The following is a 13,793-nucleotide window of genomic DNA, read 5'->3' as shown; positions in this document are numbered from 1 at the left end:
TGATGACGCCAAGGTATCAGAAAAGGGTAGACTATCTCCTAAAGCTGGACATGTTAAACGTTCCCCATCAGATGCAGGACGCAGCAGTGGTGATGAATCCAAAAAACTTCCCACAAGTAACTCTAGAACAACTGCTGCTAATGCTAATACATTTGGATTTAAGAAACAGAGCGGGTCAGCCGTAGGCATGACTATAATCACTGCCAGTGGGGCAACTATCACCAGTAGATCGGCTACCCTGGGAAAAATCCCAAAGTCATCTGGACTTATGGGTAGGACCGCTGGTCGGAAGACTAGTGTTGATGGCTCACAGAACCAGGATGATGGCTACTTAGCACTTAGTGCCCGAACTAATCTTCAGTATCGTAGTTTACCCCGGCCCAGTAAATCCAGTAGCAGAAGTGGAGCTGGGAATAGATCTAGCACAAGTAGCATAGACTCCAACATAAGCAGCAAGTCAGCTGGTTTGCCTGTCCCTAAAATGAGAGAGCCTGCCAAGGTAATCCTTGGAAACTCTCTGCCAGGATTAGTCAATCAGACTGATAAAGAGAAAGGGATTTCGTCTGACAACGAAAGCGTGGCCTCGTGTAATTCTGTTAAAGTGAACCCTGCATCACAGACTGCTTCTAGCGGAGCTCAAAGTACTCACCAGCAAGGAGCCAAGTACCCCGATGTGGCCTCTCCCACTTTGCGCAGGTAGGCAATAAATTCGTTGATTGTGTGATGATGTTAGTCAGAGCTGAATGATCAGGACTCTTCGAGCCAGGCCTGGCTGTGTTTTGTGGAGCACTTAACTATTTAGTGTCCTACATCAAGGTCTTTGTATTTACGTTTAATTTCACATAAAGAGGTTGGCCAGTGTTGTAAATACTCAGTACATCACGCGACAGCAGCAAAAATTTTAACATTTGGAAAAAAAACCTGTCTGACAGAAAGTTTGGCAATTGTGATACGAGTCTCTTTGTTACGAAAGTCATACCTGAAGGCTTTATCCATGCAGATATTGCAGGAATAAGAGTTTTCTTACCTGATAGTTACTGGACAGTTCTTGCATCAATGTATATGTAACAAACCTGGAAATACTCCAATGGTGGATCAAATTATAAATTGACAATGGGAGAGTTAATTCAGATTTTCATGATGACAACAGTATAATTTGACCTGCCATCCTTGGATTCACATGCCTAACCCAAACCAATCTTTCAGTCGTGTGGATTAGGCCAGTGTGTTGCGAGACTCAACGTCAGGTTATTCACTTGTGCGGAAGAACCCTAAATAAAGTTACTGTCGAAGCTGCGTTGGATTTTTTTACTTTAATAATATTTTTTTAAACAAAAGTCTTACCTGTCTTCTATTTCTCCACAACTACCCCACACATTATTTTAGTGTTAACATTGAGCTAGTCAGGAATTAATTTGTTGATGCAGCATACATCAAAGCCTTGATATTGGTGAAAAGTTCCGTTAATATTATTTTTCAATTTAATTTGACATTGAGTAGCTTGTCTGTTTCAAGTTGCGGTGTTCTGCATTTCATTTTGTCTTGACACCCATAATGCCCATACAGTTATGCTACATCATCCTGCTTCCAGTGATGTGAGAAAGCCACATTCCATCTGAAGCACTAGTGCAAGCATAATGGCTGTGATGGCAGCTTAGGCTAATGCTGTAAAGAGCTGTAAACTGTTTAGATGGGTGGTTGTATTTGAAGAGCCTATGTGAGGATAATTCAAGATACTTCCTTTTGTTTTATTCCTGGTTATCAGTAGATAAGCCATGTCCTTTAGAACGTTTAGTTGTCATCAATGGCTACTTAAAAAGAAAAACTCCAGTAGACCTTTCATTTCTGTAATATACCCCATGAGAAATGCAGATTTTTCAGTGTTGCAAACCTCGGGCTTGAAATTCAATTGGAAGGGTTTTTTTGATTACTAGAAAGCCACATTGTTAGCTATGTAATTGAAATACTACATTAGAAATACATGAAGCTTCAAAGGGAGGACACTGAGGCTCAATTTAGCTATTCCTTCATTTGATTTATAATTTCACTCTTTAATTTTCACCAGACTGTCTAAATTGTCATGTATTGAAATGCATCAGAATTGAATTGGGCCTTGTCTGCTTATTACTGATTTCAAGAATGACAATAAAGATTTTGAGCTTAGTTTTCATAGTCAGTTGAAATGAGTTGCACATGTCATTTTATGCGTATTTCCTCTCAGCCCTATATTTTTTTAACATTACACAGTAAATTAGAATCCATACCTTTGTAGTGATAAAGCTTTACCTGTAGGTCTGTGAATATATGTAACTTCTATGCTATCATAAACAGTGAAATTCTGTAATTCTGCTGTGAAGGCCATCCCTGCCTCTGTTCTCTCAGTATTCTCTTCAGCTCTGGTATTGGGTATCTGGCATGTCCCTTCAGTGAAACTATCGTTTATCTTGATACATTTTATTATTAAATTGGGCCTTCATGATTTGCAGTATATAATACGCTGCTTTTCTGTTGATGAAAGACATGCACGACCCAAGAGTCAGCTCAGATGTGTCAGTCGCTTGTCCGTAATAGTAGATAGGATGAACAGATGTCCTTCTTTGTAGGGGATGTCCTTCTTTGTAGGGGATGTCCTTCCAGAGTTAATCTCTGTATTGATGTGGCTGTCTTGCTGGGTTGGATTTTCTCTGGACTGAAAGGAATGCTTTCCAAACCGCATCCTCTTCTGAAGGCATTTTGTTACGAGGTTGTGGTTTGACCAGACACCGCCCTCAGCACCAACACGTTTCTGTTTGTGCCACCATGCAGCATCCTTTCAGTTGTATTAGAGGGGCTGTGAAACAGTTCAGGGAAGACTGCATAGCTTAAAAACAGCTTGTAAAACTGTTGTGTGAGTGGTTGGGTTTTTTTTAAGCTCTAGAGTCCCATCCCTAAGAGTACAGTTCCTCCAGTACAACTGAAGAGGTGGTATGCAGTGGGACAGGAGCAGGAATACCCTAAGCTGGTATTGCTGCTGAAGGCCATGTATCATTGCAGTATGGCTTGACGTTTTTCTCCACACTCACTCTGATAACATTAACTCTAAATAAAACCTAGACTCTAAATGTCTCTCAGTCCTCGTAGGACCATGACTTGTCTAAGTCAGTGTTTCCTAATCAGTGAGGTGTGGTGTCCAGGTGAACCAAGTTTGCCAGATCTGTGCTGGTTTCTGAATGTCTGTCTGCATCAGATGCTGAGAGGATCACGGCACAGAGCAATGCTTGGATTAGGAGACAGATGTAGATGGGCATCTTAGCCTGATCCAGCAGTGTTGTCCAAGTGCTTTGTGGCAAGTATGCAACAACAGCCATCCAGTTGAGATGTGCTCCAGGCATGTTGCAGAGCAACACTGGAGCTGCAGGTAGCTTGTGGGCATCACTGGGCTTACTGCACGTGTGCGGTAAGGTGCCCAGCTATATCCCATAGCCTGTGCTTCTGGGAAGTGTTGGACGAAGTGGCTTACTGTGCACTTGTTGTACAGACAACCTGGCCGTACTCAAAAGCAGACAAAGTTCTGCTCAGTGCATACCCACTTGTAAGTCTTTAGGAGCTCTCGTATAGGAGTGCTGTAGTCCTTATTCTGAGGACTACAGTCCGATAGATACCTGCTTTGAAAGATCTCATCCCCAATACTCCACACTGTTGATAAGAAAAAGGGAAATCCATATAGGTATGTGTGAGGAAAGCTAAGATTCCAAAGGCAGTTACAGGAGCTAAGTGGCAGAAACAGAAGTGTTTTGGGGTGGATATTGGAAGCCAGAGTTGAAAGATAAGCTTCCTTCATAATTTTGAGGATCAGTTTTAGAATGATTGATAATCTAGTCTTAAGCATGTTTACTTCTAAGACTTTTTTGCACTTCTGAGAACTTTCCCATTGACTGTTAATGAGGGAACTGAAGTCTCTTCTTCATTGACAGTGCAGTTGCATCGCAGGCAACAGTGATGCAAACTGGAGATGCTGCAGTCATCCCTCTCCAATCACGTTTTTATGTCCCCTCCCTTGCACTAGTTTGGCACTCGGCAGTCTCAGTGAGCCAGTTCCAGGTGCCAAAGCAGGTAAAATCTCATTCTACGTTAAAAAACCAAAATTTTCCAGCCAGCTTGGCTCCTGAACTGAGACAAACCTACATTTGCATCCCAGCAAATGCCTCTCCTGTGCAGAGCGTTTGCTGATTTGCGCAGAATTTACCTGGATAACAAGCTTCCAACCTCTGATATTCCATGCTTCAGATGCAGTGTTTCTCTGATATCCTTTTTCCTTAAGGAGCAGAAGACTATGTGGCTGTGTTTTAGTTCTGTGAAGCTGTATTTTAGCTTTGTCAAAGTAGTATTTGATAATTTAGAGAAGGAACACCAAAGATAGATTTGAAGCATCGTAGTTGTCTCTGGGCTTTATTGATGGTGGAGTGAACACAAGGAGAGTCATAAATTTATAGTTGCGTATGTCCAATCTAGGATCATTTACTTAATGTTGGTTTTCTGAAGCTAAGAAGGTATATGGTCTAGATACAAAATATCCTTGCATTTATTATTCCATTTTTATGTATTTTTCATGTTGTCTTTTTTTTACAGACTTTTCGGTGGCAAGCCTAGTAAACAAGTTCCCATCACAACAGCTGAAAATATGAAAAATTCGGTAATCATCTCCAATCCTCACGCTACTATGAACCAGCAGGGTAATCTTGATTCACCATCTGGCAGTGGTATGCTAAGCAGTGGGGGCAGCAGTCCTCTATATAGTAAAACCACAGATCTGAACCAATCTCCTCTAGCTTCTAGTCCCAGTTCAGCACATTCAGCTCCTTCCAACAGTTTAACATGGGGTACCAACGCAAGTAGCTCTTCTGCTGTTAGCAAGGATGGCATTGGATATCAGTCTGTCAGCAGTCTTCATACCAGCTGTGAATCCATTGATATCTCTCTGAGCAGTGGAGGTGGGCTGAGCCATAACTCCTCCAGTGGCTTGATTCCAGCCTCCAAAGATGATTCTCTGACTCCCTTTGTCCGAACCAACAGTGTTAAGACTACGTTGTCTGAAAGGTTAGTGGGTTTTTCTCTCGTTTCCGTATGCTTGTATGTATCTCAAATGTGAATGAAGTCCTGGCAGCAGTAGCCAACACTGCAGATACAAATCAAGTTGTGCTTCTTGGGAGCTAATAATCAGTGGTGTTACTAGAACGTACAAAGAAGCCATTCCAGGCAAGAGCCCAGTTCAGAACAAGAGGATGGGTACAGGTGAGATTTTTCATTTGCTGTGGTAGCCAAAGTGACAACTTTTCTTGCTACCATATTATACCTAATATTTGAATTTTGCATCATACATTATCCTTCCAAAGATCTCCTGTTAGTTGACCTGATAGTGATATTAAAAAAAAAACCTCCATCGTTATCATTTTGATTTGAGAAGCCAATCGTTTCTTGTTAAACTTCTTGTTTATAACATTTGACAAGCTTTTAAACTGGAGACCATGCTGAAAAGAGAAGTCCCTGTCTCCTTAGTCACTTGGTCCCTTCTCAGCCTCTCCCTGCTGCGCTGTCCCATCTCCAGCTACTCCTTGCAGCGTTTCAGTACAGGCATTCATGTGAATGCTTAGTGAACCCAACTGGGAGATGGATCCAACTGAAAAATGATCACCTGAATTGTATTTCAGACTGATCAGTTCCCCAGCTCCTTACACGATGAGATTCATCGGTATCTGTGTGGACACAGAGTAGGAGCTGGGAACAGACAGACCAGGGAGGAGGGACTAGGACTGCTTTTTCAGCATCAGAGCTGTATTAACAGCACATTGAGCTAACATCGGGATAAACCAGGCAATGACTTGCAGTGCATGCTCTCTCAGTGACCTTTTGTAGAAGGCAGTGTTACCCTTGCAAGCATTGGAAATCAGCTCTATCCTGGTGTCTAATTATGTGGTCAGGTAGCAAAATTTTTATAGTTGCATCTCAATGGAGAAAATTACTGCCAAATATGATGTTCTGACAGTTTGGGTTTCAGTTTGTGTTTTATTATAACTCCTTTCTGTTCTCACCTCTTTTCATTCTAATGTTCCTTCTCTTGTTTTCTGTCTTGTTGGACTGATTCTTCTAGCCCTCTTTCTTCCCCTGCTGCTAGCCCCAAATTCTGCCGAAATACTTTGCCCCGGAGACAGGACAGGTAATGCTGTCTCAGGACAGGAATACGCACAAGGCTGTAGGTTTTGTTGCCCATCTCGGTGAAGCAAATTGTTTTGTGACAGACTGTGCTCAGTTGGGTCCTCTGCTGTGTTCATCGTTCAGGTGTGAACTGACACAAAGACATGCCAGTGAGAGTCCCCTCAAACACCCCGTCTGTCTACCAAAATCAATCTGGAGAACGGCAAATGGCAGAGTTGAGATGTTTTTGGTGTTGCTGTTGTTACTGGGAATATCTTTTGGTTTGGGGGGGGGGTGTATTTTTTTTTTCCCCCCTCATTTCTTTGCCAAAGGCAATTTGAAAATCTTGCCCTTTTTTTTCTACCAATCTAAACTCTCACTAGCATTTCAGCATTCCTCTGGCATGCTGCTTTTCCCACTGCCTTTCAGGCCTGTCCTTTTTGTCGTGAAGTCCCTGTGTCATTCAGTGTCGTCAGTCTTTTATTGCAGTTTGGCTCATGGGTGTTTTGCAGGGACTTGGGTACATCCATCCTTGTAAAGACGAATGCTAAAGTTAGGAAAATATGACCCAAATATAAACATTCTAGCTCACTTTTGCTCACTGCTGTAATTTTAATCACTCCCACGCTGTAATTTAGCTATAGGGATTGTCATTAAATTAATTTATTTAAGCACATGGATATTTTCTTTAAAAATGAACTAACAGACTCAGTTACAAGTTCATCAGTTGTAAATATATAAGTATTTGAGTTTTGGATGACTAAAAGATTCATTTTACTTCACTAATGGAATTTAAGCTAAGATTTGAAAATTTAAACAGTCTGGGCTCAATACTTTTACTGCTATACATTGCAGCTGCGTAAGAGTAATTAGCTGCATTCCCTAAATGGTGTCTGCTGAAAGAAATGACGGGAAGATGGTTTGGACTTGAAGAGTCTCATCAGTTTCCACAAATAACCTGCCTCACGCCTGCTGAAAAGCATATTTCTAAGCATCCATTAGATGTTTAAAGAGCCATTTTTGTTCACTGTGGGTAGGAGAAATAGCCAAATCCCATTGTGAACAGATGAGATTCATTGGCATGGTACCAGATGCATGTTTGTGCAAATCCCCACCTGGGTAAGGAGGTTTTTGCATGTTTCTGTAGGAAGGCCCCAGCACCTTTTCCTCTGAAAAGGTGATGCAGATGTTTGTACGTCCTTCGTCCTGATCTTATTCCTTCCCTTTTGTTCTTCTCTGAAGTTCTTTTCTTTTAACTTTTCTGCAGCGACCCACATCTTGATAGGAACACTTTGCCTAAGAAGGGACTCAGGTATTGGTGTTTCCACATGGTTTAACAGCTTTTGTTGTGGCTTTGGAGTTTGCTTTGTGTTTCTGTTGTGGCTGGTGGTGATGGTCGCAGTTTGCAAGAGGTGGCAACAATATTCATTCTTTCTTTCTTTAATCCTCGAAGAAGGCCATTGACCAGTGTGCTTTTTTTCATCCAATGGCTTCTCCGCTTGAGCAAGAACTGTGGCTTTTGCTGGCTGAATTGCTGAAAAGCGTCTCATAAACTATCACTGGGCTTGACTTGAAAACAATAATTTTGCAGCTTCTATGGCTATTACATGGAATGACTTGAGATCATTTTCACCCCGGGAACCTTGGTGTTGATATACAAATAGAAAAATTTTTCAATATCAAGCCAAACCTTTTAGGATGAGATTGGACATGTTAATTAAAAAAAATATGTGCTTCAGAATACCTAAATATATAGGACTCTTAGAGATAACTTCAGCTTTTCTAGAAGAGAACAAAAAAATCCCCAAATAAACCTTTGGCAATTGTCTTCTTGTACGTTTTGATATCTGTAAGGTCGTGATTTTTATAACATTAAAAAAATGCACTGAAAAAGATTTTTCCATTGATACAAGCGATTCTAGCAAGATAATCAACATTAGGTGGATTAATTAAATGCTTTAAGTGTTACAGAATTCACAGAAGACACCTTAGACAATTTAGAAAATTACAGCTTCAGAATTCCTTAATGCAGCTTCTAGGATCGCTGAGTTGATGCCTTGAAATTGCAGCTGCATTTTATTCTGTGCTCTACACATTGTTCTTCACAGCAGCTGTGTCCCATGAAGCCAAGTGCTAAAAACCTTTCTTAAAATGGCATTTTGTTTAAAATGCTTCCGTGGTATTCAAGTATGTCTCTAATAAATAAAGACTCTTTTAAGACTGAAACATTTGAGTGCTAAAGAGGTAGGTATTAATGCTGCAAAAAAAATCCTTAGTGTATTAAAGTAAAATGGCTGTTTAAACCCCATTCTTAATAAACTGATACGTGTGCAAAATTTAAGAGATGCAGATAGTCAGAGACTGTTACTTAAATGTTGAGGCATAAGCAGAAGAATGAATGTATTTTTTGAAAGTAGTTCGAGTTTTTGCAGTGTTAATTATCGTAGTGTTCACATTGATTTTAAAGTAGTCTTAATAAGTGATGTCTTACCATAGCGTATTTAGTTGGAGGGAATCTAATTAACTAAATAGATGATATCGACTAATAGTAGACTCCAAGTGTTTAGTTTTTGGAAGGAGAACTAGTAACTGATAAATATTTCTCAAAAGCAGATAGCATAGCATAAGACAGACGCTGAAATCCATCAGCAGACAAGTGTTTCCATGATGCTGTTTCTGTTGATACCTGTACCCTATCACGTATTTCACATAACACCTGTGGTAACACACCTATTTTTTCAGGCATATACAGAAGCAGATTTAAAACTTTGCTTAAGCTGAAGCCAGCGGGTGTTTTGCCGTTGGTGTTGGCATAGACAGTGTTTCCGCTATTTTCTTTGCCTCCAGAAAAGGCTAAACGTAGTCTCCTTTACGATGATTTAATGCTATTAGTTTTGAACTAAATGGGATATACCTCCACAGACCTTTATATTAATGTCTGTGGAAGATGAATTACTGGGTCACAACTTGTTGAAAAATCTGATCATGGCTTTGTTGACTTGAATTTGGTTATAATATGACAAAAAGCCAGCTAAGCTTAGTGGTGTACCGAAATATTAAAATAGTGATAGAATTTTGGCATAAGCTAAGGGAAGGAAAGGATTTCCAAATTACGGTTTTCTTTTTTAATCATACATATGTAACACAAACTGTATTTTATTCTACAGTACACAACTTCTATCTGTAGCTTTTTCTTTACTATTAGTTTGGCTACTGCTGAAGCGATAGAAAAGTATGTTTGGGGTTTTTTTTTCCCCCAAAGAGAAGTGGAATGAATTAGGAACAGCTTAGAACAGCTTGGAACAGCTCCTTAATTCAGAATTGTATTGGGTTTATATCATTTTAATCCTTAAATGTCATATTAGAGTTCTTCCATCTTTTTCCCTCTATCCCTCCCCAAGTCTTGTGACATTTCATGGTTTTTTTTTTATTATTATTATTTTAAAGAAATGTCAAAGTTCGTTTTGGAAAACTGTTTTTGCAGGTATACTCCATCCTCCCAACTCCGTAATCAAGAAGATGCCAAAGAATGGCTACGGTCCCATCCAGCAGGCGGTTCAGGATACTGCTGGCAATTCTCCATTTTCATCTGGATCCAGCATAACATCACCCTCTGGAACTAGATTTAACTTCTCACAGCTTGGTGAATAATTATCTGTTTGGATAATCATAGCAATACATTGTGTGTCTTGAAAATAGCGTATTACACAATATAATTTTCTCTCAACAGCTCCAAGTCCCAGGTTCAACCTCAGGAAGCACTTTTGTTGAAATGAGTGTGACTAATTAGCATTATTATCTCGTATGCCCAAAGGTGGCATACTTGCAGTAACTCTTTGAAAATACTTCTCTGGGAGTAATCAGATGCTTTAATATAAATTGTGAGCTATTCAGTAGAGCTATTTGTTAATATCACACATTGGTGTGTTTAAAGGACTTAAGACATTGCCTACCTGTTTAGTAATATTGCTTTAAAATCCAAGCATATTACTTACAATATGTGCCAGTCTTATCAGTCTAAGATGTTTTATCTTTGTATGTATTTTTCAAGTGGTTTGTTGGAAAATTGCACAAAGCTCAGGCTGAAATAATATATAAAAGTCAGAAGAATTTTAAATCAGAAAAAATGCCGTTCCTTTGCTTAATTACATTGACGAAAGTAAACACTTTTTAAATGAAACAATAGAAGTTGATTGACAGGATCCATAAAGCACTTCAGATTTTAGTTGACTGTATCAGCAGTTGAAATAAACTAATTTAAAGTGCTAGTAGTGCTCGTCTCTAGTGTGAAGATTAAATATTACTTAGTTGCCTTTGCAATTCATTTAGGTAGGTAAATCAATCCTAACAGTATATCTGTTGTCTTTAAGTGACATTTGGAAAGTACTGTGTCGAACAGATGTTTTCTGTTTCTTTTTGACTTTCAGAAGCCCCTCCATCTTTTCTAGAATGATAAATAATATGCAAAATAGTTAAGCCTACGCTTGTGAACTTCTTGTTATGTGTGAATTTGCAGCAGCTTACACAGTCACTTATTTCTAGTGCAGTTTTGAGTTGCAGCGGTGAAGTTTTAGAGCCTTTCTTTGAGTGTGCTGAAAAAAAAACAGATTAAATAAACAGCTTTAAGTAAACCGACACTAAATAAAATTTCAGCTGAATATACACACAGTGTAATTACATTGCCAACAGGTAACAAACTGAAAGTTCATCAAAGTACCTTAAAGGTCAAAAAAAAAAAAAAGTGTAGTCATAGGCCCAGAAAGTTCGCTCTTTATGGAGAATATTGAAGATTTTTTTACATTAATAAGCTTCAAAAGCTATTTGGCCACAAACAATTAACAAAAAAAAAAAGAAGATATTTTTCTGTGTTCTTAAGGAAAGAGTTTGGAGATATTGGAGTCAAGAGAGGTCACTGCATTTAATTTAATAGCAAATGTTGATATGAAAGTTGAGCATCTTTAAACTGAATTATTGTATCTTCTACAGTAGTCTGTATCAGTTGATGGTGTATATAGAAACAAACAATGACAGTACACCAAGAGGAACCTGCTAGTTGAAAAGCAGTTTTGTTGTTCTCTTTTTTTTCCTGCAAATCAACTAGTTCTTAGTAAATAGCAGGTATAATTTTAGCACGAAAGTACTTAAAAAAACCCGTGAAACTGGAGTAGACGTTTTGTCCTCTAAACATTGGCTGAAAGAGTATTGGCTTTTGAGGCAAAATTGTTATATTGTAATTCGTAGGACCTCACAGTGGAGAGAAACAATTCTGAAATACACAACTATTAGGAAACTAAAGCTCTTAAAATTTGTGACTTAAATACATAGAAAAAAGTCATTTTCTGAGAACTTGAAGACTTTGAAGGACGTAGTTCATAAGGCCTGTTCTACATTGGCAAAATACTAGTTTAAATTCCTTCAGGCATTTTAGTCCTTTTTGAGGAAGGACTGTTCCAAATTATGTGAGGATTAATTATTTCATGTCTACAAGGTGTTAGAGTTGACTAAGCTTGTCTGTAGAAGCATAGACATATCACCTAGTGTTTAAAATGACCTTATTTACTTGAGTTTTCTTATTAATTAGCTTGATTCGCATACCTCTTATTTGAATTCATTGAATTTAGAAAAATATTGAAGCCTGGAAAGGATGACATCAAAAATTTGTGTCTTCAAGGAAAAAAAAAAAAAGTTTTTTGGTAGTTGCACAAGAATTAGGTATGAAAATTTGTGGTCATGCAAATAAATTGGTGTTTATTCTTTACTTTATAGCAAGCCCAACCACTGCAGCCCAGATGAGCCTTTCAAATCCAACCATGCTACGGACCCACAGCCTTTCTAATGCAGATGGTCCTTATGACCCCTATAGTGATACGCGCTTCAGGAACAGCTCGGTGTCCCTGGATGAGAAAAGCAGAACAATGAGCCGGTCTGGCTCTTTCCGCGATGGCTTTGAAGAAGGTCAGTAAAGTATGTGATGGTGCTGGAAATACTCAGAAAATGGCATTCTCACATAAACCAAGTATAAATGTGGTACTTTTCATTTTAGCATAGAGGTAATTTCAGAGCACAGTTCTCTCTGTGTGGAGCTCTCAGTGTTAGATAAAACTTTAGTCCTAGTCATCGTTGTTCTGATAATATTCATTCAACGATCCTTCTGGCCAGATATAGGAAAGCCTGTAAGTGTTGTACCTAAACCATCACTGTTCAAGAAATTGTTTAAACACATCCTGTGCTTCATTTTTAGTGATCTCAGAATGACTCTAGTTGATGCTTAGAGTTAGCATATTAAAAGGTTTCCTTGAGTAAGACTATTCTTTTGAACCTACGCCTCCACACTTCTGTTTCTAGTATAAATAATTGGTATCAGCTGAACTGTTGTTTCAGTTAATTTTTGCAGTATTTAATCTGCGTTCAAGTTATCTTTAATTTCTATTTCTGTTGAATGTACTGGTTTCAGTTAATTTTTGCAGTATTTAATCTGTGTTCAAGTTATCTTTAATTTCTATTTCTGCTGAATGTCCTGAGTTGATATCACACAGCTTCCACAGAAGGGACCGGAGTGGTTCTTCAAAACATCTAGGCTCTGCTTTTTAATTCCTTATCATCTTTTTGAGTATGTAATCATACCTGATAAAAGAAGCCCATTTAAATATAAGAAGAAAAAGTCATTTACCTATGAATAAATATTTAGTTTGGTTGCTACTGATCAAGTGACCTTATGGCTGTAGCAGGAGTAGCTATGAGCACACGTTAAAACCCTCAAGGGTTGCACTTTGAGAAGTCAAGCATGGGGTGAGCTCTGGGAGTGGTTCATAGGAAGGTCATGGGAAGCTCTTTCAGCATTAGCTCTTTGAATCTTAAATCTCCTTTCTGACAAGGATTGGGTGCTTGGTTGGCTATCAAGTACTTTGTCACTGTGTGTCACACAAGCCTTTGCTGGCTTGCTTCCTCCGCTACTGAAGACCTGCACTTACTCAGCAGTGTTAATACCAGTGCCCTGTTGTTGCTGCTCCCTTAGAGCCAGGCATGCCCAGGAGCCGCACTGCAGTGTCTGTAGGGGCCTTTAAGAGCCACAGGGTGCCCTCCTGGAGATATTGGTTGTCCCATCCATTTTCTGCCATTGGAAGAGGTGGAAAATGCATATTGGATATGGCTTCGGAAAGATTCAGGGCTAATTCATTATTGAATTTAGCCAATCTAACCCCATTACATTTAATTGTATTTTAGAGACCCGTGGCTGAGGATGTTCATTAGGGATTGAAAATTATTAGAATAATGCTGTAGGGCTGAAAACTGTGTCATTGCTGGAATTAACCTTTGTTTGTGCCATGCTGTAAGACAGCTAGATGATTGTGAACAGTCAAAGATTGCCAGATACTTAGTTGAATTCCATTCTGTGATGAACAGTCCTGCTCTTACTAAGGAGTTCCTTAATATAATCTGTGAAGGAATTCACATCAGTGCATCTGTGTTATACTTAGATGATTTACTGAAAGAGCTACTGCAGCAAAACTTACTCAAGTTTTATTGAAGACACCCTCAAAAAATTGTAACCCCAGTCTTTTCAGTGTGCTTAAGATTGCAGCAAATTCATTTTGGCATGTTGGAGGTTAAACTGTCTCTCA

The 13,793-nt window shown here is 39.0% G+C and overlaps 1 protein-coding gene across 1 annotated transcript in view; it reads left to right on the top strand.

Moving 5' to 3' along the window:
• Positions 1–13,793, top strand: part of LOC104167852 (neuron navigator 2-like) — a 102,163-nt gene that overhangs the window by 54,062 nt on the left and 34,308 nt on the right. The window contains 6 exon segments of the mRNA XM_009708242.1: positions 1–696; positions 4,609–5,076; positions 7,439–7,483; positions 9,656–9,727; positions 9,729–9,814; positions 11,938–12,126. Of these exon segments, the coding sequence (XP_009706544.1) occupies positions 1–696; positions 4,609–5,076; positions 7,439–7,483; positions 9,656–9,727; positions 9,729–9,814; positions 11,938–12,126 (1,556 nt within the window).

Source organism: Cariama cristata, unplaced genomic scaffold (genome assembly GCF_000690535.1).
Source record: "Cariama cristata isolate BGI_N322 unplaced genomic scaffold, ASM69053v1 scaffold3249, whole genome shotgun sequence".
NCBI lineage: Eukaryota > Metazoa > Chordata > Aves > Cariamiformes > Cariamidae > Cariama > Cariama cristata.
Note: the sequence above shows the minus strand (reverse complement) of the source record. Positions and strands in the feature narration are given on the sequence as shown.